At 28.6% G+C, this 25,428-nt stretch overlaps 3 protein-coding genes across 14 annotated transcripts in view; 2 read left to right on the forward strand and 1 right to left on the reverse strand.

Moving 5' to 3' along the window:
• Positions 1-4,357, forward strand: part of LOC107443373 (neuralized-like protein 2) — a 29,626-nt gene extending 25,269 nt beyond the window's left edge. For 6 of the 7 annotated variants that reach the window (XM_016057224.4, XM_043042181.2, XM_071188341.1 and 3 more), the window contains one exon: positions 1,083-3,147. In XM_016057224.4, coding sequence (XP_015912710.1) covers positions 1,083-1,198 — 116 coding nt within the window. In that variant the 3' untranslated portion in view covers positions 1,199-3,147. Of the gene's footprint in view, positions 1-1,082 lie in introns of all 7 variants that reach the window. The other variant, XM_071188337.1, reaches the window with a different exon arrangement.
• A 4,483-nt stretch (positions 4,358-8,840) lies between these two features.
• Positions 8,841-10,256, reverse strand: LOC107443368 (ecto-NOX disulfide-thiol exchanger 2). The gene has a single exon (XM_016057216.3). The coding sequence runs from the start codon at positions 10,254-10,256 to the stop codon at positions 8,841-8,843; it is 1,416 nt and encodes a 471-aa protein (XP_015912702.1).
• Positions 10,257-10,466: 210 nt separating this feature from the next.
• The window catches only part of LOC107443371 (mirror-image polydactyly gene 1 protein), a 35,061-nt gene continuing 20,099 nt past the window's right edge, over positions 10,467-25,428 (forward strand). Inside the window, exons 1-6 of one of the 6 annotated variants that reach the window (XM_016057222.4) lie at positions 10,467-10,853; positions 11,956-12,067; positions 16,671-17,242; positions 22,373-22,460; positions 22,816-22,945; positions 23,737-23,782. In XM_016057222.4, the coding sequence (XP_015912708.2) occupies positions 11,980-12,067; positions 16,671-17,242; positions 22,373-22,460; positions 22,816-22,945; positions 23,737-23,782 (924 nt within the window). In that variant the 5' untranslated portion in view covers positions 10,467-10,853; positions 11,956-11,979. Of the gene's footprint in view, positions 10,854-11,943; positions 12,068-16,670; positions 17,243-22,372; positions 22,461-22,815; positions 22,946-23,733; positions 23,783-25,428 lie in introns of all 6 variants that reach the window. The other 5 variants (XM_016057221.4, XM_016057220.3, XM_071188204.1 and 2 more) reach the window with 5 other exon arrangements.

Consider the following 25,428-nt stretch of genomic DNA (forward strand, 5'->3'; position numbering starts at 1 on the left):
AAACTTATTTCCCATATATACTTATGGCAACAATTTGCCAAAAGTTGAAGGCAAAGTTTTACCGTAGGCAAATCCTCATAGGAATATCCTAAGGTAATTTTTTATGGCAAATTTCCCTGAGTAGAATGAGCCCTAAAAATGACCACGCATTTTAGTTCACTGCCCGTCTCTACTGCCTCCGAAAATACTCAACTTCCAAGAAATATTACAGCACTCTCAGAAATCAACAGTGGCAAACAATGCTTTGTTTCCACCAGGTGCAATGTGTTATCGGACTGTACTTTTGTAACAATGCACTTTTGCAACAAAGGCAACAGAATATTTTAGGAAATGGTAAAGCAAAATTAACAAATTAATGTATATTAAATTCATTAAAAAAATAATTTCTTAAGATTTGTGTTATTTTTAAAAATGCATCTTTTAGTTTAATTTTAAGAATAATTAAGAAAAAAATTCAATTTTCTGTTTAAAATTTATTACTAGTAGTTAATTTCCTTTTTAAATTTGTTGAACTGCCAAACATAACTTTATATATGTTTATTTTTATCATTTAAAAAACGTTTTTTATTTCAAATGATGTTGAATTAGCGAGCAAGGTGAGGTTTTAGATACAGTTTCTATTAACCGAGATTTCTGATATCCGAGGTACTCGCGGTCCCAATTAGGTTGGATAATCGAGGTTCTACTGTATTTAAAAATAGTTTATTTTAAACTTGATGTCAGTGCTCATGAAACATGTGAGCTAAAAATTGACCGAAAAATTAAAAATAAATACATATGTTGTACATACACTTAGTTTCTTATAATTTTCTTAAATTAAAAAATAGCCTTTTTTATGACTATTTTCTTTACAATTATGCAACCATTAAAGGAACAATAAAGTTTTTAATTTGTTAAACACTTTTTATGAAAAGTAATAATTGTTGATGTTCCTTCATTTATGAAAAATAATGCTTGCAATATCAAATTGGAAACATAAATTTTATAGTGTCAGTTGCGAAAAAGAAATGCAAACACATTGTACTTTTCTTCTATTAATGTCCTAAATTCATTGGTAATTTTTATTGTCTTTCTGTTTTCAGTTCCCTCACTGAAAATGGCATGCAGAGACAAAATCCTTCAACAAGTGTCTCACTCAAAAGTCTTCCATTTACCCCTACCTAAGCGACTAATCCAGTTCTTAACTTATAAATCTTGACGGAAATGAGACATGTGGATTATTTTCTTGTAACTCAGAAGGAAGCTTAAAAGTCTGCAAAAAATTGCATTTTGTTAAAATTCAAATTTTTAATGGTTATAAATATAAAGATGTATATATAGTTTTGTTAGAGACTTAAAACTTATCCTAAACATTTAATCAAACCATACGTAAAACTAAATTCTTGTTTTGTTTTAAATCTATATAACCCATTTTTCTTTCTTATTTATATTTATTGTTATTGTAAGCACTGATACTCTGTGATACCTGTACAGTTTTGCGGGAAAAAATGTTTATAGTTTAGTTATTATTTAAACATATCTTATTATAAAATATGTTTTACATTGTACTACATATCAATTTGTTTTAATTTGATATGAAAAATTATTTTATTTTATGTCATAAAAGCTGTTTCAACATAAATTATTCATAATAGATTCAGTAATCATCATCAAATAACAATAGAAGACTTTATAAAAAATTCATAGTCTAAAAAACGCTTCTAATAATGCACATATTTTGTGTGATTCACTTAAATATAAATATCATTAAAAATGTATGTATGCAAAATTACTTTAAAATTTTTGTTAATTTCTATTTAAAAATTTCTTACATAGTGTGCCAAAAAATTACACCACAATTAACTTTTAACCTAATAGTCAAATTTTCACATACAGAGGTGCATCTTAATTATGTTAATTACAGTGCAGACAATAGTTCCAATAGTTTAGTCAATTTAGAGGCCAAACGTTTGAACTCCATTTTGTAAATATTACTTTTTGCATATTTCATATCGGATTTGAACTTTTTATGCTAATAAAAAAATTCTCCAATGCAATAATAAAACTTTCTTTCCAAAAATAATTACGTGTAAAAAATAATTTATTATTTAATGTAATGTTTCCAAACTTTTGAATTTGAAAGTATTAATAGCTTTACTAATATTATGCAACTTGAAATAAAGTTGGTTGAGTAGTTCTGCCAAAATAAAAAAAAATTAGCATTTTTCATATTTTATTTTTTTGAGAACTTCTGGCCTAGTTTTATTTAAATATTAAGTTTTTGTTATTTAAAATTACATAATTCCAAGATTATGTAATAATTTTTACAATTTAAAAATTTTAAATTTATAACAAATAACTAAAAACTATATTTTCCAGATTATGACTACACCCATCGAAATCAGAATTTATTTGTAGGAGAAAAATTGTTTCTTCCCCAAAATTACACTTTTGTATGCATCTCAATAAATTGGCATTTTTAATATTAATAGCCCTTAAACCATTAAAATATCTTTTTAGTGTGTGAAGATCCTTTCATTAGATCTAAAATTATTCAATATTAACAATTTTTCATTGTGTCCTCTTTTTTGTGCACTGTATATGAGCTTTTTCATTGTGTAAAATTATATTAGGTTGAGACTGGTGAAAAAGTTTTTTTGAAATACGCCCCTTCCTCATAAAAAAATAACTTTCTAAACGCTATTAAATTATAATTTACAACCTGCAAGCTCAAATTACATTTCAATTTCAAAATAAATAAATACTTTTTAAACAAAAATTTGAAAGCTTACGTGTAGGAAATGCATGTAAATAGAAGTTTTTATATTAATAAATGCTTGGGGTGAAACCATTATATTTTGTGTATGCTTTAAGTTGAAGTGATGTAGCTATTCAAATTTCAATGTTGTAGTTTATGATAAAATTTGTATTTAGAAACTTAATTAAAATCATGTATGAATGTAATTTACACATTCCACACATTTTTAATGCAATTTTTAATTAAAAAAAACTCTTTCACCAGCCAAATATAACTTAAATCAATCATCATGTTAAAAACATTTAACATTATTGCCCAGGTATATTTCACCTAAGTCAAATGTTTTTACGTTATCTCTGTTAAAAGATGTTCTGCAAATACTGTAAGCATTAAATGATATTTAAAAATCAGTGGTATGATTTATTTTCCAATCTGAGCCAATTTCTTATAGTTTTGTTCTTATTTCCTTCAAAACAGTCATTTTACCCGGGGTTTCCTGAGCCTTATTTCAAAATTTAATTTTTCTGGCATTAGTGAGAAATCTGATTTTTTTTTTCTTTGAGTTTTAATTGTGGTAACATTAGATAAAATACAAAACTTAAAATAAGAGTTGCTGGGATTTTATCAAATCTTACATTTATAAAGAATTGATATTCAACAACTTTTCAAATCACAAGTTCATTATTTTAATTACTGGTTAGTATTTTCACTGGCGCTCTCTACTCATATAAAATATCCAGTCTATGTAGCTACACATCTATCATTTAAGAGGTCATACACTATCATTTTTTAATCACAAGACCAGCAAGGTTATAAAATTCAAACTCTGTTTATTTCATTTCACTGGTCTGAAGTCATTGCAGAGTAGTTAATTATTTAATCTGTATTTAGAAGTAACTTATATTTTAATGATTTCATTGAGATTCAGAAAATTATAAAACAGTCATCACTACAAATTGTTTCAAAACCAATGAAAAATACCGCATCAATAACATTAAAAAGTTGCACACACACCAAATTGTCCCTTAACATTAAATAGGTAAAAAAAAATATGCTACACCAAAACCAATCTATTTTATTACTTACATTTTTTAGTTGCCAGTTTTTAGTTATGCATTAAAACAGCTCAGCAAGGAAACTTTCACACAAATATGCCTAAGTAACATGACTGTTAAATATTTTGTTATAATACTTTATGCCTTTTCTCTCTTTCTCTAGTTTCTAACTTGCTTTTTTTAAACTGGAGAACATATTTTTTTCATATTTGGGATTATTAAATGGAATTCTTTTTATTGTTATATGGAATTATTTTTAGTTTTATTTATTATATTATCTTATTTATTATATAATGAATTACAATGAATTTACCTAAGTTTCAAATACCTCATTTTTACAAATATTTCAGTAAACACACTGTTGATAGCTTATGCAGTTTGAATTGATTGCCGATCATTTATTTAATAATAGTTTTTATTTATTTTGAAATAAGTCTTCAGAAAGAAAACTGCAATTAAAATTTTTTATTGATTGTTATGTACATGCACGATGCACTCTCCTTAAAAATCTGCAATAATTTAAAACATGTATATCTTTCAATTGTAAATAAAATAATTTCCTTGATTTTATGTAACTATTATTTATGCCTATCTTATTTACCTTGACGACTAAATTTCTTTTTGTGCTTGCCCAAACATACTAAAAACATATATATATAATTGCAAGTGGTTTGTAATCTGACTACATCTTTTATTTCATATTAATTATTCTGAATGAAGAAAGGCTATACTTTGTTCTATATATGAATAAAACTGAAAATGAAATAAAGCACAAATAACTCCACAAAAAACAGACATATTCTAGTTTCGGTTGTCTCCGACTTTAATTTTTGATAATGGACAAATAAATTTTATTAGTAAGTCTAGCAAGGGATTTTATTAGCCTCCAGACCAGAGCCAGGAAAACAAGGAGTGCCTAAAACTAAAGTTTTATGGAAAATTGTTGCACCACCATTCCTGTCTCTTCCAGGCATTTCTAAATGGATTATTTTTAAACAATATTTACAACTTTTTTTCAAAAATAAATGTGTTGTTGATAGTGTATTTTAACTGTCATTTGAGTTAATTTTTACTTCTAGGTCACTCCTGCCCCCAACAGTCACAGAAGAGGAACTAAAAATATATTATTGATAGAACACATAAATTTAAAATTTGAGAAAAATTTCTACTCTTAATAGTATAATAAGAGTATAAATTAAGTTTAAAATTTTTTTTTAATATAATTTGTTTTATTAACAATTTAAGATCGAGGAAAATATGCATTTTTCAGCTTTTCTTGTGAAGTTTTATTATATTGTTTTAAACAGTAAATTGAAAAGAATGTTTTTGTCCTGATATTTTGAAGGGTCATCTGCTTAATGTTTTTACATTGTGTAAAATTATTTTAGAAGAATTTATCTAACAATAGCTCCATATTAATTTATCATAGACGATAAATTAATATGGAGCTAATTTTTATTAAAAAATACTTCATAAATAATGTATATACTTCTCTTAAATCTCACACTTTCAGAAAAATCATGCTCATATAATAACAGAACCTTTGTGAAAAAGCCTGAAAATAAATGGGAAACAATTTCATGCATGGGACTTTACGAGTATTTTAAAACTATAAATAAGTTTGTCAAAAGTTAATTAAAATGTGTTGTAAACAATAGTAGCTGTAAGCTTATTTCGGAGTATTAAACAGAATTTTTAAAAGAGTTAACCATGTATAGTTATTTCTATAAATGTGTAGAATAGACCTTAAAAGCAAGCTTTTCTTTTTCTGATGATGGTCGCCTATTTTTTTTTTTGTACCAACTACACACTTTGCAAAATATCTGATGAATGAAGTGAAGTTTCAGGAAAATTCATAAAATTTTATACAGAAATATTAAATTCTGCAAATCAAATTTTAAATTCTGAAATCATTTTATATAAGTTGTTCTAGACATAATCAAAAATCAACCACTTTTAAAATAAATTGGTGCAGTGTGCTAAGTAATTGCACAAAGCTAAAAAAAAGTGGGTTTTTTTCCGTATACCATCATTTTGCAATTTTCTAAGAAACAAGGTATCTTATATATATAAAGACAACACTATGCTATAAGAATCTTGCACAAAACTATGAAATTTTTAAATCTTAATATTAAAATTAGTTTCCTACAAAGTAGATGTAATATTCAAATATGAACTGTGCATAGTCTGAAAAAAATTCTGTTACATAGTAGATATTTTAAAAGATAATGATGTCAGTAAAAGGTAATCTTGAAATGCAGTAAATAACAAAGTAGAACCAAGATTGAATGATTTAAATTGTACATAATGAAACTTCATATTAATATTCCAATGTCAAACAAAATAAAAACTGTCTAAGAAACAAATTTTAAATCTTCGTAATTTTGATCGTAAATTTAATTTTTAATCTTGATTCATATTTATTTCATCATTTTTGTTTCTTATATTTCTACTTAAAAACTTAAGATTAATAAGGAAAAAAAATTCATTGCATGAAAATATTTTCAAGCTTTTGAATTAAAACATCTGTGGCAGTGATCATTTCCCCTTTGTAAAATTATTTATCTTACTAAATAATTAACATGAATGGGAAAAATATGAAAACTTTAGATAAGATATAGTGTGTAATTATACGAACAATTAAAGTAAAACATAAATAGAAAGCAATTTATTGTGATTTCACCAAAAATTGAATAAAGTAAAATATTCTAATTTATCCACACCAACCACATAAAATAGTAAAAATAATAAAAATATGAAGAAAAAATGTATTTTAGATTATATATCTAATATTTATACAATGTTTAAAATATTTCAACAATGAAATAATTTATACTAATGAAAAATATTACACAACTGCTTCTAATCAGTGCTAACATTTAAGATATTACAAGAAGCAAACTTTGCAGGCTTTGTAAACATTGGGTCTCAGATTAACATGGAAAGCACAGTATTCAATAAAGCATATTCATAAATCTCAACATGATAAATGCTTTAGAAATAACACAATCACAAATAGCATTAAAATATTCTACATCCAATCAGATCTTTTACATAAACTTGATCATTAAACCGAATATTAATACAGTGAAACTGGCAAATATGACTGCTATTAACAAAAATGAAATTTATTATGATAAGGAGAAAAACCTTTGTAACCTGACCACTTGCCTATCATGTATGTTAACCACTCAAATAAATCAAATAGGGGTATAATTAAATGCTATTCTAATCATTTCATACATTGACCAGAAAAAGAAACTTTCCAGAAATCTTTTTATATCATTAAGTTTTGTAATTAAATTTTCACTGAATTAGTGAAATATTATTGAAAGTTAACCGATACTCTTTGACCAACTTACTATATGACAAACTATTGCAGGCTTTGGCTTATAAGTTTTAAAACAACAAGGGCTTCAAATTAACAAAATAAATTTTAAAATATTGCATTGATATTTGAAAAAAATATTTTTAATAAATAGCTGGATAGCGTAACTTACAAAATATGCATATCTATTATTCTTAACTGACTAGCTTAATAATTAATTTTAAAAATCAAAATTTATTCTACAATTTATCTTAAAAGTTATACATACTTAATAGAATTAAAACAGTCATATTAAATAAATTATCTTATTTTAATTTAAATTGATAAAATATAAAAATTATGCGAATAAAATGCACAATATGATTTCTATATACAATAAGAACATGATATATGAAACTATTTATTATTTTTTTTTAAAAAGAGACTAATCACTGTATGAATGAAGAAATGCACAACAAATGGTCAACATCCACAGGTTTTACTATATAATATACTCACATTTAAAAACATGCAGGTAATAGACACAAAACAATCCTTCAGGGTTCAAGTTCGAATTAAACAGAAAAATGTTTAGTTGAAAAAAGCAAACAAAAACAATTCAACAAAGAGAATATATTTGTGATATTTGTACTGGCCCTGCGCCAATGATATACCAATGTTCATATTATGAATGATAAATTAAAATTTTTCTAAATTTGTTTTTTTAACTAAAATTGTGAAAACCTTACTTACTATTAAATCATACTTATAAATGCAATAACATTAATATTTCTAGATATCTTGCACAAATCAACTTATATCAAAATTATAGAATTATTAGGAAATGTTAATTTAATTCTTAAAAATGGTTATTCACTGTCCTCCCTAGTGTTTTTAAAAAGGGCAACTCTCCTCCTTTTAATCTGATAAATGTGCCCTTCTTGATTTCTTTTTGTAAAAATAAACCACCATCCCTTAAATACCTTCTTATTTTTTTCAGGAAAAGGTTGTTTTCTTAACCACCTCTTCTAATGAAAAGTCTGCTTCTGATTTACTTAGTTATTGATAATTATGTAACTTTAATTTCATTCTTTAATTTTTCTTAGGTTGTCTAGTTATATAGTTAAAATTCACAGAAAATTCAGCCCCAGACATATATTTTATTTGGTGGGAATAGGTTAATGATTTTAAATTATGTAATTAAATAAATACCTTTTACTTAAAATTGCACTTTTAAATGTTTATTTTCTCATAATTTTCTGTTTGAAATATTAAAAAAAAAGCTTTCAACTTGTTTATCAATTAATAATTTTTTTAGTTTACTTTCTCTGAAGAAAATTTATATACAGAGATTGTCTTTTAATTACATTTTTTAAAACCTTTTAATTTTTCAATTATTTTGATAATGAGTGAGAATTATTTTGCGAAATATACTCACAAAATAGTTTAAGAGCACAAGTTAAAAACTGAACTTTCAGTTATTACGTAATATTACACATTTTGATAAATTTTAATAGCAGTAAAGGAGTGCCCTTTATTCTTAGGGAGAACTGGTTATTTACACTAAGCCCTCAAATGTAAAATTTTAAGGACCACCAATGTTGCATATGTAAAATTTAAATGATAGTATAAAATTTAAAAAGAAAAAAAAAATAGAAATTTTAAATGTTAATCAAAGATTAACATAGAAAGATAACATTTATACGGTCCTAAAATCTCCAACACCAGGTTAAACTTCTTTTTAAACAGGGCATCCAATAAAAACCCATTTGATTTTCTTAGTTGCATCAGACCCCACATTTTCTTGCTTGAAAAGAGCAGGAAATCTTCTCATTAGTTGAGCAATATTTTTAGGAGTGATATTGAAATCTTTTCGTCGCAAATGATTGCGTATGTCACTCAGGGTGGCTCCAAGTCTTTCTTTTAAATAAGTAGACAATTCAGTGACTATCTTAGCCTCTGTATTACTTAAACTATTTTCTTCCTTACTTTCTGAAATTTCTTCTGATCTTGGTTTTCTCAGTTGAGCATGGATGATTCGCCAATCTGCCAATTGTGCTTCATACTCAGCACATTGCCTTTGTGCTGCAGAAACAGATTGTTTCAAAATATTTATTTCATGTTGCTGTTCGATCCTCTCATTAACTAAAGCAAGATTTGCAACATCAAGCTGAAGCTCAAGATCTTCTTTCTCTTGTTTTAGTTTAACCAACTCTTCTCTCGATATAGTTTCAAATACAACCTTCTTTTGGGCAGAACGTTTCTTCTTCTTATTCCTAGCTTTCTTTTGCTTTTCATTGTTTATTTCAACCTTTGCTTCCTCAAATTCTTTTTTCCATTGTATAAGATTCTGACGTTCTTTTTCTGGAAAATTGACAAGAATGGAATCGAAATTCTCATGGTTAAAAACTTGTTCAAGAACACTTAAGTAATCACCAATTTCAGAGACCGTTTCATCTAACTGAGCCTCTGTCTCCTCAATTTTTCTCATACTTTTTCCTTTTACATCAGCAGATGCAGAAGTTATTTGCAGTAAAGCAAAAAAGTCATCAGCGTTATCACGATTACATTCTCCGTTTTGCAACCATGTAGACAAAATATTAGTTCCTTCACTTAATGTACTCTCATCAGATAATTTTTGAGATACCAGATTATAATTCTCTCTAGAAAATGGAATAACTGGTCTTTTCGCTTCATGCTCGAGGGCATAATTAACAATCATTTGAGAAGTGTACCGCATTCCGGTTTCAACCACAACCGTAAAACCTGTCATTAAAAGTGAATTGAAAGATGCAGTTTCGTTTTCAAATTTAATCAAACAATTGTTCAAATGATTCTTCCATAAATCGATGATGTTACCACAATGTTCAAATAACTGTCTGATCTTTTCATTTGACACCATAGCAGGTATACCACTTACCATTACAACCTGTGAAGCTGGTCTCTCCGGAATTTGGGGAATCATTAGTTTATTGGCAGGAGGTTCCACAAAAACTCTAGTAGAAGTAGCAGCCTCATTGGGATAAGGTATAGGATTCACTGCAATTTCCATTTCAATATGATATTTCACGACAGCACTAAGCTTACAATTATACGGCAACGAAAGATAAACAATGGCGGTCTTGAACTTAAAGAAGCCAAGTAGGTCATTGGTCATTGTGCAATAGTTTTTACAATTCATGCATAAATATTTTTTGCTTTTAGCTTACTTTTTATTTCTGACTTATTTCTCTTTCAATGGAGGTGTAATGATAACTTTTTCATAGCACCAATCAGGATGGCGTATTCGGGTATTGCTATCGCGAAAATTGAAAATTTGAGTGGAGAATTTTTCAGAGACAGCAAGAACGGTTCTTAAGGCACATTCAGTGATTAAAGAGCTGCAAGCGTTTGCTGAAGAGACTGTCGCACAATCAATCAACAAGTCGGGCTAGGTTATTAATGTTTTGATGAACTAAATTTCATGTCTCTTCAGTTTTCTTTTTTGGAAATTAAATGTTCCTAGTTAGTAATTAAGGCAGCTATTTTATTTTAAAAATATTTGTTTGTTACAGCTACGTTAACAAGTACCAGCTTGCATGAAGCAATATTTTAGCCATAGTTTGAAATGTATTAAAACTAATATCCATTTTCTTAACACTTTTTGCAATGGTTACTTAATACTTTGATAATTTCCGATTATGGGAGGAAGCAGACATTTCTCTTTTATCGAATCCCTCAAATTTTCGAGAATCGACTCCAGTTTTTCAACGGAGTAAGTTTATAATTCTTTCGTAATACCATCTTGAAAGTTAGTTTTAGAATATTCATTTTCTTAGCTTTTTAGTTTTACTGTGCTTTAAAGCACATGCGATTGTTTAATTCCATTCCATGTTATACAGCGTATTTACTAGTTTTATTTTTAACGGATGCAGTGAAATTTACATCATTTTCCAAGTGGTAGTGGAGTGATAACTGAATTACAATTATGAGCAAGAATATTATCTCTGGTCAAAGTTTATGCTCACAGCTATTTTGATTTAGGGAATATTTCCGTATCGTGATCTATCACACCAACCACAATCGCCAAGGGGCCAAACCGATTTTAAACATGCAAATTAAAAAACAAACAAACATGTAAATGTCTGCTCCTTTGGTGGCTATGAGTTATACCTTTCAAGTTGGCCCCTTTCTGTGATTTTTTTNTTTTTTTTTTTTTTTTTTTTTTTTTTTTTTTTTTTTTAGTTTCTCGTGACCGCTCTTCTGCCACAGATTATGTTATGGAAGTCTCTTCTTTATTTGCTGACATTTATGTGAATATGTGTAGTGGTGGATTATGTGTAGTGGTGGTCAAAATATTTTTTTGAAAGGCTTTCATATCTAAGAAGTAGCTAAATTCTACAATGATACAACTTTGGGTGACTGATTGCTGACGGGATACTCTCTGGAATGGAAAAAATCCTTTATCACGGCCTCTCAGGGTAGGCTGAAGAGGCACAATTTGGAGGTTTGAGCTAAAAACAGATTTTCCAGATGGTTTTTCAAGAGAATCGCTACAATACTATTGATGAATTAACATATTTAAATTCTTGATCTTCATGATGTAGTAGCAGCAATGAGGGAGTTAGGAATGTTCGCAATAGTTTCGTCAGGAGAGTTGTATATGGTTTGGTTGCCTTACTAATTTTATTTTCTGCAATTTTCTCTATAGCATGAAAATATTAAAGCAGATTAAATACATTTGAACACAGTTATAAATGTCCTCTAACAAAAAAAATAGTATATCTACTTTTTTTTTCCATCTCATATTGATACAATTTGTTTGACTGTTTTTGGTTAGAATGTTTTTACTTAATGTATCATAGTTTTTCTTTCAGAAATTTTGTTGCTTGAATGCTAAGATGGATACATTACCTGCAAAATTTCGATCCCCTCCCCCTAAGCCTCCTCGTCGTAGACATTCTGATCAGCTCTCAGTTTCATCATCAGGTACTTGAAATAACAAAAATGTTTTTAATTTTTATAAAAATAATATATTTTGCTAAAAAGTTGGGAATTTTTGTCTTGTTTTTTTATGTTTTCATTTCTTTTATGTGGTATTTTTCTTTGTTTTGAAAACCTGAATAGCAACAATATAAGTTAATTTCTTATGAGATTATATAATAGTATCATTTTGCTTCTTTCATTCTCTTGTCACTTATCATAATTTCATTTTACACTTGTATGCAGGGTAAGTATGATTTAAATCATAATTGAAATCTCTATTTAAATCACTTGGACATGGTGATATGTAATTCTTAGGACACTCTATGACATGAGACTTTGTGGAAATTTACTCATCTTCCTGCAGAGCTTTCTGTTGAAGCAGTATTTTCGAGTGAAATGGGACACTACATTTTCTGATCTTTTCTTTCAAGCTAAAGACATTCCTCAGGGCAGTGTTTAAAGTGTCATACTTTTCATAATTCATATTTCGCTCATTTTGAACATACTGCCCCCTTCCGTATTCGGTTCACTTTATGCTGACGATCTGAATGTGTCATGTACAGGATCTGACATACACGTCATTGAGCGTCAACTGCAGATACTCATCGGATTTTATGCTTCATTAAACATATGTTAATCACTATTTACAACAATAAATTTGACATTTTATTTTCTTGAGTACCGAATCACGTCAGTTTATCAGGAAATGAGTTGGCTGACTCTGCAGCTCAATCTGCTACTACTTTCTTCATATTATCTGTACTATTTGCAGACTTTAAACTACATCAGTTAACATCAGACCTGATCTGCGTAATGAAGATGTAAAGCTTAATCGTCTCAGAATTGCCCTTATTTGATTCACCCATTTCCATCTGTTGTTACGAGAACCTCCTTCAAGATAAGACACTTGTAGTGCTTTACTTACATTTCATCACATTTTAACCATTTGTCCATGTTTTTACCAACATCTTATTACCTTTTTTTATAGCCCTATTTTATGTATGATGAATTTATTAGGTGAAATCCATCATCCTACGTTTTCATATTTCTGCAAGCTGTTGGTATTTTATATTGTATATAACTGTTTTATCTGATTTTATTCACTCTTATTTAATACTCATGTCCACCGTTTTATCTATATCGGGTATTTTATGTAATTCCCCTTTTATTGAGTTTTATTAACGTTTAAATATACTTGTATTGCTATTAACCATTTTATTACCTTCAGGTATTTTATAAAAATGAAATTATAGTGTGCATTTTACCTTTTGATCTACATTAACGAATTGTTTGGTGTATCATATCCTCATTTCAATCTTGTGCCATTCTTTCAATATTCCCGAACTCGATATTCAATCAGTAATCAACCTATTCATTTTTGTGTTTTTATACATAAGCCAAAAATTCTGTTTTACAAATATGGCTTGAAATAACAAAATGCTATTTCAGGATATACGTTTTTTATTTCTTCCCAAAATCAGTTTCGCATGTTTTCAAATTTCGTCTTAGCCTGTAATTATCTTTGATTACAAAGAAATGTTTGTACTTGATTTAAAATGAGCTAAATTTAAATTTTTTTTATTCATCCTAATTTGTTTTCCAATTTTTGTAGATCTTCTAATTTGAAATTGAAATGTCTTTGCCCTATATATTTATCTACATTTCTGTGAATATATCCCTCAAAATCATGCGAACCTCAAGATTGGGTCATATTTTACATTTTATTGCTTGAAGTCTATTTTTCTCTTGCATATGTTAAAAGTAGGGTGGGTAAGGGACTTTGGCAAAACACTTTTTCGCTATGAATTGTTATGCATCTGCACCTGTCTTTCCAGATTCTCTTTTTCTAGCCAACATCTGTTTTAATAACTGCCAATATGAGGTTTTGATTGTACTTGTGTGTGCAGAAGGATATGATCTAATGTTTGGGAGAGAGGGAGAAATTATTTTCTTTAGAAGTGGATTTTCACGTTAATTTTGAAACAATGTGCATGCGCAAAATCATTATCTGTGCTTAAGTTTAACTGCTAGATATATTGCAAGTTTGATTGCCAGATATTTAGCTGGTTTTTTAAAGGTTATGTTATATTTATGTTGGATGTTATATTTGTATGTTTCTTTAAGGTGCCCAGATGAAATTAAGAATATTCGAACTATTGGAAATGTTTTGACTAATGTCAGATCTTCCCTGTATTACAATTTTTTCAAACTCACTACTATGTAAAAATTGTTCAAGATTGTCATTCTTTCTGAAAGAGTAGCATACCTCTTTTGTAACTCATAACTGAGATGTTTTGACAAACGTTGCTTGTTTACATTATTGTTTGTCCAAGTTAAGCTTGCTTGTTCATTTCGATCATGATGTAATTTCCTGGGAAATTCTTTTCTACAGCAAGTATTTTTTTTCTTCATGATCAGAATGTAAATAGTCATCTTCGTAATCTCGTTTAAATAAAAGTCATTTTCTTGCTACCAGTTCATCTTGTTGCTTTTTCACAACAAGCAAAATTAATTTTGAAGTGATGTTAAGAATCTGCTTGAAATTATGACCATTGTGTGAATGGCATACATCTGACTGTGGAACTATTTTAATCAGAGGTGACTTGTTTTTTAATAGAACCCAATAAATGGGCATTGTGCTTTAAGAAGTCAATTTGTTCTATGTGAAAACATTTAATTTGACTGTGAAGTCAATTTTTATTGATGTGCATTTACTGAAACGATGGATAAAGATTGGTATCACGGTCCTTAAAAGCCCTTAAAAACTGCTTAATTTTTATTTTGGAAAATAAGGGTCTTTAAAGTACTTAATTTTGGCTCAAGGTTTTTAAAAGTCATTAATTTCAAAAATACTTGTGTATATTTTTATTCCTGCGAATTAAATAAGAATGCATGATTTTCTTCTAACAAGAATGCTAAATATTTGCTAATTATAAAGTTTTAAATTGTTACGCTATTATTTTTATTTCTTAAAGATAGGCATAAAAATTAGCGTAAGATTGCTACATAAAAATTTAAATTTACTCAATTAAAGTATCTCTAACTTTTTGTTATTAATGTCTATTATAATAAAATTCAAACTTAGATCTTACTAATTATTTTATTCACTTATCATTGCAACTTAATATACTGTTTTTTCTTCATTCAACATTTGCTTGCTTTAAAATTAATTCATGTTTTTCGCTACATTATTTAGTAATATTATGCAAAGTTAATTCTTATTAACAGTTTTGGCTGGAAATAACTTTATGTAAAGCTCATCATAAAAGTAAATATAACTATTATATATTGTTTTTTTATTTTTTTTTATTTGATTTGATTTTATTTTTTAAGAAAGGTAAATAATTTGCACTCTCACTGGGGGTATATTCAATGATAAACAATCATATTATTTTTAAGATCCTTAATTTTTTCAAAATAGTGTCTTTAACAGTCCTTAATTTTTGCTTTGTTAAAACAGTGGGAACCCTGTATAATTTCCGGGTACTTTGAAAAGATAGGAATAGGATACACATCGTAAATTCTATTTTCTGGTTCTTTTAGTTTTTCTCTTTTCTAGTACCACATCTCAGTATACTCTAAACTGATATTTTTTTAAGTTTTAGTGCCACTGCCAGGTATAAATTTGCTGGGTATACCCTGTACTGATATTTTTTTAAGTGTTAAAAGATACTGGCTGGAATATATTTGCCCAGTATATCCTACATTGATGCATTTTTAAGGGTTAACAAAATAGTTGCTTGAGGGCTAACACTTGATATATATCTGCATTTATAAAATGATTGTTTTCTGCTAAAAAATGACTTATACAAGTGAACTTCAAATGTAATAACGTTGCAATATTTGATTCAATTTTGGGCATGTGACGAAAGAGGCTGTAATAAAATGCACTAAAAGTGGTTGGCAAGAAAAAAAATCGTGAGATATCGGATGCAGATGCATCACATTTCCACTCCAATTATCTTTGTCATTACTACTTAAGATTATATATAATTAATTTTAATAAATAATTACGTTTGCTTTGGTAATATTGAAGGTCGATATTAAAGCCCGGATAAATAGGTCTATGCCTTGAAACTTAGGATTTTTTGTTCCTGAAGAATATAGATGGCAGCACTTTTTTGGAATTTTTTATCATTGAGTGTTTTTGCACTATTTTTCAAGATTTTCAAAAGGGATCAGCACTTGAAATATTTATAAAAATTTTCTTAAAGATTTGGCAATTTTTATTTATTTTGATTTGGTTATTCTAACTGTAACTTTATCTTTATTTATTTTTCTTATATGAGGGCATTTCATTAATAGTTCTTACTGTGTACTTTTGACTTGTGTTTGTGTATCATTAATTTTTCTTTGCATTTACATTTCAATTTTTGAATTTGTAATTGCTTCTTCTTATATAGTTTATCCATTATGGGACCTTGGGGCACAGTCAATTTTTGGTATTATCACTGACGGCAAGAAGGTTCTTGTGTGTTGGCAGACAATGTGTCCCCTGATGACATGTTTTTTTGCTGACATATATATGTTTAGAAATTCTTCATTTTTTTGCTTGAATTGTGTATCTAACTTTCTAAATTAGGTAATTTAATGTAATATTTTCTAGGAACATTTCCCTCAAGTAGAAGAAAGATAGCTGATGAAAGTCATTGTAACGATAACAAACATTGCACAGAAAATTCAATTTCCTCGTGTGGTTCATTGCCTGCTAGTTGGACTCCAGAATTTTGCCTTGAAAATAAAATAGAAAATTTACCTGTGTTTGCTGAAAAAGAATGTACAAGTGAAAGTACGAATAGTACTTCTTGTGATAAATTTGACTTAAAAGAACTTATTTTAGAGAGAAGTAAAAATAACTTTATGCACAATATTATTCCTCAACTAAAAAGCAATTCCAAGCAATTTGTTATAAAAAAATGTGAAGCTCCTTACTTTTATCTTGTTTCAAAGGAACAATTATCTTTTGATGATTTAAAAAAACATTTTCATAAATTTTTGCATAAGGATAGTCATCGGCGACATAATAGTGACCCTTTGCCTTTAAACTTTGATTATCAAAATTTCCATCCATTTTCTTCAGCAATATTAGATAATAATTACCAATATGATTTGTGTGGAACAAAGGAAAACCAGTGCCTTCTCCAAGAAATCAAGTCACTGAAAGAGATAAATTGTAAGGTTCGTACTTTTTTTATTTCTTTTTTTTAAAGGTATTGGAACATGTTAAAAAAGTTTGATTTATCATTTTATGTTCTACAAAAAAGGAAACTTACTGTCATTAATTTATGAATGATGTCACCTTTATACAAAGATGGTAAAGATTCTATGCAATGAAACTTCAGTAAGTCAAAATTGATGGGAATAATTTATCATGTTAGGGGCCATCCACTTATAATATCACACTTTTTTTTCCCTATATATTTTTGATTCCTGGTCTCCTTTGTCACAAAGTGTATTATTCACCATATTTCCTACCTCCCTTTTCTCATGTCATGCTATATTATATTACCATATATTAACAAAAATCATATTTCATGCTTTATTTTTAAGCTTTAAATATATTTTTAGGACATTTATGTGCATAACAATGTTTAAATGAATACTTATTTTGGCAAAGAAGATCAAAAACTATTTTGGGACAAAATAACATAAAGTTATTTAAAACGCAGATTTAAAGAATTTATTATTTTAATCAAAATTTGGGATGTTACTCTTCTTACCACCACTCCCTTGTCACATTTTGAGGAACCACCTTCCTTTGCCAAGTGTGACATCATTTATGAAATGCCCCTTGCTAGAAGAAAGTCTTATCAAAGTGCTCACAATTCATCTTTGTCCTTCACCTGCTCGAACTCAATGCTCCGTCGTTCCCCATTATTCTTCTCCTCCTTGAAGTCACTGCTACACAGCTTTACGATTGTTCCTGCTGCATACGACTGCATTGCTCAAAATTCAAGGCATTTTTACATATCTTCAACAAATTATAAAAATACCCAATCTTTATTTATATTTCTTAACCTAACTGCAGTAGAAATAATTTTATATGTTTTCTGACAGGAGTTACAATTTCAGGAGTGCCAACTTGTTCCACTTTGTGGTTAATATTTTTCTAGTAGTAGCAAAATTTATAATGTTAATTCTTGGGTTAGTAAATTTGATTTAAAATTATTTTATCTACCACTATATATAAATAATTCAAAATTTCATATAAAGAGTGCCACTTTATTCCAGTTTTATCAGTTGAGCCTTTAAAGCTGTCTGCTGAATTACTTAAAAGTCAGCAACTTTTAATTTTTAAGTCTCTACCACTTTATAAAATCTTTACCATAAAGCTAGCAGTTGGCATCTTTGCAATATTTTAGCCACATTCTGAACCTGACAGTTTTGGGAGTTCTCTTCTTGTGCAGAAATTTATTTACAATTTAGTCAAACATTGTCCATCCTTTGCGCATAGTTCATTTTCATGTATGTATCGTATTATTTTCTTTCTTGTTGCTAATGATATTCTTATAATGTTAATGAAGAAGCTAGTAGATTAACTGTTGTATTGATCAATTTTACCAACATTTTTAATTTCGTTTCGAGAAGAAAAAACATTAACTCTTGATGTGAATGATGAAGAAGAAACTGAGGAATTTTTAAGGTTTGAAAAAAGGTATCAAACATCACGTTTGATGTTAATTATATATTAGTTGATGAAAATGTTAAAATTTGTGTTGTCTGTTCAAGAAATGATCATAGGAAAAGAAGAAGTGCAAAGTAATATAGAAAAAGTTCCATTTTGTAAGGTAGCAAAATGCAACCTCAATTAGTGTTAATATTTTCATAAGGCTTTTAGCCTTTGAAATAGCAAGGAACTTTCTGTATTCACGCGAACTTACAGAAAGTAAATAGCAATCTCATACTTGCCAACTTTTACGGATTATCCGTAAAATGTACGGATTTACGTCTAATTTTACGGGCCTACGGATTAACCTGAAATTTATACGGATCCCCCGTTTTTAACGTTGCACGATTAGCGCATCGGCAAAATTCCGCGCTTATCAGCTGCTACGGAGCTAGAGTAAAACCATTTGGAAGGGGGAGAACAGAAAAAATGACACGAGTTTTCCGATCTATTCCAAAGCAACACGGTAACCACACATCCCTTATAAGTGGCTTATCATCGTAACCATAGTAACGCACATGTAACCCAGTTGATTGGTTATTCTCCATTTGTCCCTCCTAACTGCTTCCAGTCTCCTCTAGTGAATGCGCTGTTCCCGTCATTATTGCCACTCCCCATTTCAACTACGTCACTGAACTAGCCGATCCAAACGTCGTTCTCCCTCCCTCTGTTACAAACGAAAACGGTACTGAATTGTCAACTACTACTTAGCTTGTAATCACGTGGTGTGTGTTAAAAATGAAACCGAAGAAAACTTATTTTCAATCGTATAAGAATTCTTATACTGCAGAGTTTCCATGCATAAAAAAATCAAACAAAGGAGAAAAGTATGCTTATTGTACGATTTGTTTTTCTGACTTTCTAATATCGCACGGAGGTAGAAATGATATACATCGCCATGTGACCGGACCGAATCATGCCAAGAACATCGAAAACGCTGAAAATAACCAAAGACTTAGCAAATTTTTTAAGCCACCTGATAATGTCCAAGATGAAGTAATGCGTGCTGAGTTATTGTTTACCTCTGTTTTAGTTGAGCATAATGTTCCGCTAAATGCCGCCAGCCATGTGGGTCCGCTTTTTCGAAAGATGTTTCCGAAAAGTGAAATTGCGAAACGTTACGGATGTGCTAAAACCAAAACTGCATCCCTTGTCCATGAAATGGCTATGGATCGAACTTCAGAAATCATTAAATATTTGCAAGAACAAGCATTTACTGCAGCATGTGATGGTAGTCACGAAGCTGATTATAAGTTGTACCCAGTTGTGGTGAGTTATTTTAACGTGGATCTTCAACGCATTGAAAGTACTTTATTGGCAATCCCAAATTTGGAAGGAAACTCCACAGGTGAAAATATAAGCTCCCTTCTTTTAAATGTGTTTGCTAAATATGACATTCCTTTTAGAAATTGTATAGCATTCAGTGCAGATAATGCTTCTGTTATGCAGGGAAAGAAAAATGGTGTGATTTCATTTTTAGAAAAAGAAAATGAGCACATAATATCAATTGGATGCTGCTGCCATTTAATACATCTTGCCTCTGAAAAAGCTGCTGCAACTTTTCCCGTTAGGATAGATGAAGTTTTGGTAGATATTTTTTACCACTTAAAAAGGAGCGTTAATCGTAAGGACTCTCTTAAGAAATTTCAGGAAATGTATGGTAAAGAAGCACAAAAAGTGCTTAAGCATGTGTCAACTCGCTGGTTATCGTTAGGGAGAAGTCTTACACGCTTGGTTAATCAGTGGGATCCACTTACAAGTTATTTCAGAGCTGAAGTTTCCACTTCCAGTGTGTCTGTATCATCTACTTTGTCATTTTTCAAAATACCAAAAGTAGTTGATACAGAAAGCAACACAAGAGTAGAAAAATTGAAGGATAAAGTGGAAACTAAGACACATAAGCAGGACCCAACTAATGATAAAAAAAGGAAAAGTTCACAACAAGAAATTGTGAATATTGTTAAAAGACATAAAGCTAAAAAAGATTCTTCAACTTTATCCAAAGAAGAGAAAATTTTTATGTTTTTATCTTCAGATTTAAATAAGTGCTTTAGTTTATTTCTTTTAAATGTTATCCCTACATTTGAAAAGGTAAATGTAATTTTACAGTCATCTTCCCCACAAATTCATCGATTAAGAGCTCTTCTTTTGGATATGTTGAAAGAACTTTTTTCGAAGTTTGTTAAACCTTCTGAGGTTAAAGGAAAAGAGTTAACATGTGTCAATTTTCATTCTTCTTTCAACCATAAAGATCAGCAAGATTTAGTTATAGGCAACGCAGCAATGGACTTAATTTCAAATTCTTCGGAAGAAGAAAAATCATTGTTTTATTCAGCTGTTATCAAATATTTCATAACTGCCTGTGAATATATTATTAAGAAATTCCCTTTAAATGATCAAGTACTCAAACATGCTGAAGTTGCTGACTTAAATAAAATTGAAAACTCCAGTTTTGAAAGCGTGAGATATTTTGTAAATTTGTTTCCCTTCCTTTTAAAAACAAAAAGTAATGAAACCAAGCTTACAGCAATGGATGAACTGCAGAAACAGTTTTGCCAACTTCAGTTGGAAGATTTGAGTGAAATAACTGTTCCAGATAGATCAATTGATGTGCAGTGGTCAATGATAAGTCAAATGAAAGGTGCGGATGGCATGTTTAAGTATGAAAAATTTGGAAACATTGTATTGTCAATTCTTCTCATACCACATTCAAATTCAGAATGTGAGAGAATTTTTAGTTTGGTTAGAAAGAACCGTACTGAATCGCGAACAATTATGTCTAATAAAACTTTAGAAAGCCTGCTTATATTAAAAACCAAATTTTCTAAAATCTGTCACGAACAAGTGTTTGAAAAAGATTTTTTAATTAAAGCAAAGAAGGCTACTTCAGCTTCTTTAAATTCAGCATCCTCTTTTGCTGTTGATTTAGAGGAAAACCCTTAAAGAACTATTTTATTTTGCATATAGCATTTTTTTAAAAAGTAGCATCATTGTAATAGAATTTGAAATAATTGTAATAGAAATTGAGATGATAAATGGTTGGTTGATTAGATATTTCTGTACATTTTCTAACAAGTGCAATTAAAAAATTTAATGAAAATTTGGTTCTCACTTCATCAACATTCAATCATGTGATAGATTCTATAATTAATATATTTATTATTCATTTGTGGTGTATTGTTACTTATTAAATAATTCGAATGGTCTTAAATTTTTCGTAAAAAAAGTTTTACTGATGGCAGTTTTTTTAAGTTGGCAAGTATGCAATCTGTTATAAATGTTAAAAATTTATTGTTTGTGAAGTCTTAGTGTATTCAAATCAAAAGATCTGATAAGTAAATAAATGTTTATTCATCTTTTTTTAAAAAATATATTTGAATTAAATACATAACTTTTGTATACATAATTTTTTGAATAAATTTTTTTTATACTTATTGCAAGTTTATTAGTTTCTAAGTCCATTACTTCTTTATAACTTTGCATACATTTTCAAGTCACTATTTAATATTTTATGTTGACTCACATTTGTCACATCGTTTTCTGGGAAATGTCCTATGAAGTTTGATTATTCTAAATAAAGCTACTTTAATTTGTGTTTATTGCATGTTTATATTTTATCACTGTTTTTATATTTTTGACAGTTATGGGAAAATTTGTGCTGTGTTCAATCCTCAATTGAAAATTTAAAGAATTGTTCACCTGAAAGTTCTAATGTTCTACCTATTTCAGGTAATTTTTGATAGTTTTACATTTAAATCAAATAAAGCAAATAGTTTTAAATATACCGCTTGAAACCATTTAGTGTCTTCAGTTTTTTTTAAAAAAAGTGTGTTACTTTGATAAAATTTAAAATATTTTCTTTGCATTTTAGCTTTTAAGTATTTTTCTTATAGATTGATAGTACTATTTATTAGTGCATAGTTAGCAACTTCTAATTTCTCTAACAACTTCTAGAAACCACATCTTTGAAATTATTTGTGTAATTTCTATAAAAGTTGAAAACAATAATCTCTATCCTTTTTTTTTTTTAATCGATCACACTTTATTTTAAATAAAGTTTTCATCCACAATTTCTTTTATGCAGATTTGCTGATGAGTATATATGATTCCCTTAAAAATAAAGATTCTGCTATGGAAGACAGAATGAGGATTATTTTACAGGAGAGAGACAAGGCTATTAATGATTTAGATAGAATGGTTCATGCTGTTGCTAAGTTGGTTGCTTTTCTCATTATTAATTTTAGTTTCATTAACATTTAATCCTTTTTTAAAATTTAGCATGTCCTTTACTTCAAGTAGCTAAAGGAAAATAGATGATGTATAAAGTAATTTTTTAAAAATTGGCATAATTATTGAGGGAATTGTCTTGAATTTCCAGCTTTTTAAGTCTTTCCTGATAGGCAGTAAAAATCGGGTGAGTGCTATATTTCACATTCCTGTTTCAGTTTTTTACTGTAAGATAATTTTTTTAAAACTTACATTTCTAAAATAAGTATAGAATGGTCAGCATAAAATGTGCTATAAAATTTTTTAATATTTTTCTGTTAAACTGCAAAGGAAGAAGATAATGAGGATGAGTTAATTTCATATATCAAACACACTCTTTACTCGGCACTATAGGTTATGTCTATCAAAAACTGAGATATTTAAATCTGCAGTCTACAAAAGAGTCATTCCTTATCTGTGTCCTTATACAGTATGTACTTAATTTCAAATACATAATGCTTATTTTGTAATACTAATAAGTTCATTAAATATTATTTGACTTTAGTCTGATTCATTGTATACTTTTTTAATTGATGAAATATTACTTTTTTATTTAATAAAATTTAATTCTCAATAACATCAGGAATGTTTGTGTGATAAACGAAAGTTTTAAAGTTATAGGGGAAAAGTCGGGAATATGAAACAGGATTCATTTCACTGGGAATCCTGTTTATAAATATTCATTTTCAAGATTATTGAAACTAGTCTAATTTAGAATTATTGTTTTTTTTTTCAGTAGTTTTGATGATAAGTATTCATGTTCAGAAGATAAACCATCTGATGAGGTGAGTTTAAAATTTTGGATTTATTAAAAATATATTTTGTATGAGTTTTTCAAGATTTTAATTTTAAGAAATTAAGCTAATTTTTCTTTGTTTTTTGTAATTTCAAGTGATTATCTTTGTCATCCTGTGAAATATTTTATTTTTTTAATGAACTGAAGTTTTTTGTTGTCTAATTGGATTATTAAAAAAGAATTTTTTTTTTGTATGAGACTTACTTGTCATAAACATAGTTTTTGTATATAAAACTTCCTTACCTGTCTTATGTCTTTTATTATTTGATAACTTTTTTTTGTGTGTGAATTCAAAGTAATTCCATATTAATTTTACCTTTTTATTTCGTTAATTTTTTTACTTTTTTTGATTCTCTGTACTTCTTTTTGAGCTGATTTCTGAAGTGAATAAAATTCTTTAATGAATTAGAAAGGGGGTGATGCTCTTGTCTTCTTAAATCACAATCTCCCAAAAAGATATTTATTGTATTTACAGCCAGGCCCGGGCTGGGATCGAAAATTGGCCCGGGCATTTTAGAGATATCGGCCCACTACTTCACATAAACACCGCGTGAGCGAAGAGTACGCGGCTCCTAATGTATCATTTTTAGACATTTTTTACTTATAAATTCTCATGAACGTAAGTTAATTAATCGAAGTAAGAAAGTAGATAAAAATTGCTTAATAATCCTTTATAGAATATATTTCAAATTAAAATACATGGTTCTTATGAGGAAACATTGGTTGATAAAATCAAAAGTAATGTGAAAGATGAAGAGTAAATAAAAATATTTATTATACTACACATACATGAATGATTTATATAAAAAAATTTTGAAAATAGATTTAATGCTTCTTCAAAAGTCCTGAAATTAAAATTTAATTTAACTTTTAAAGAGGATGACTATTTCCTGCCACTTGATTGATTATGTCGTCGCTATCTAATTTCATTAATATATCTTTTTCTATTGCCATTACCATGAAGGCATTCAAATTATACGAAGATAAAGTACTCCTCATTCGATTTTCAATTACTTTTAATGTGGAGAATGATCTTTCACAAGCAACCTGACTTTTTGACAATGTTAGTAAAAATTTTAATGCTAGACTAATTAAATTGTAAGAATTGGTCAATAAATTTAATCTCTGTAGCATCTTGTAGCAACAAATAACACAAATTTTGAGCGCACTGCGTGTCTCAAATTTTAGACTTACTTCTTCTGTTTCCAAAGTAAAGTCGTTATTATCTTCATTTGAATGATCTTCTGTGATTATTTTATAATCTTCCAAGTCTGAATTTTTCAGTTTTTCCCAATGTAAAGATAAATTTCTTAGTTCAATCCGCAAATTTGAAATAAAAATAGCTGTTTCGTCAAATTTTAGCAAGAGTTTTCTTAACTCATTTAGTTCGCCAGATTGAAGCTTGTTAAGACGTTTTTCAGGGAAACGTTTCGGATCTAGATAGGAAAAATCGGCGTACAATTTTCCATTTGCAGGAAATCGGCGTTCCATTGACGCTACAACCGTGCGAAAATAATTTTATGGGAGTTTATCTTAAATGCAGTGGTTTCATCATCAAAAACTGTTTCATTTGACGCTGTCTCACCCAGCATCAATTTTTTTTTTCTTCAATCCTTTTTATGGAAACTTTGTTTA

The sequence above is a fragment of the Parasteatoda tepidariorum genome, chromosome X2 (genome assembly GCF_043381705.1).
Source record: "Parasteatoda tepidariorum isolate YZ-2023 chromosome X2, CAS_Ptep_4.0, whole genome shotgun sequence".
In the NCBI taxonomy this organism is placed as follows: Eukaryota; Metazoa; Arthropoda; class Arachnida; order Araneae; family Theridiidae; genus Parasteatoda; species Parasteatoda tepidariorum.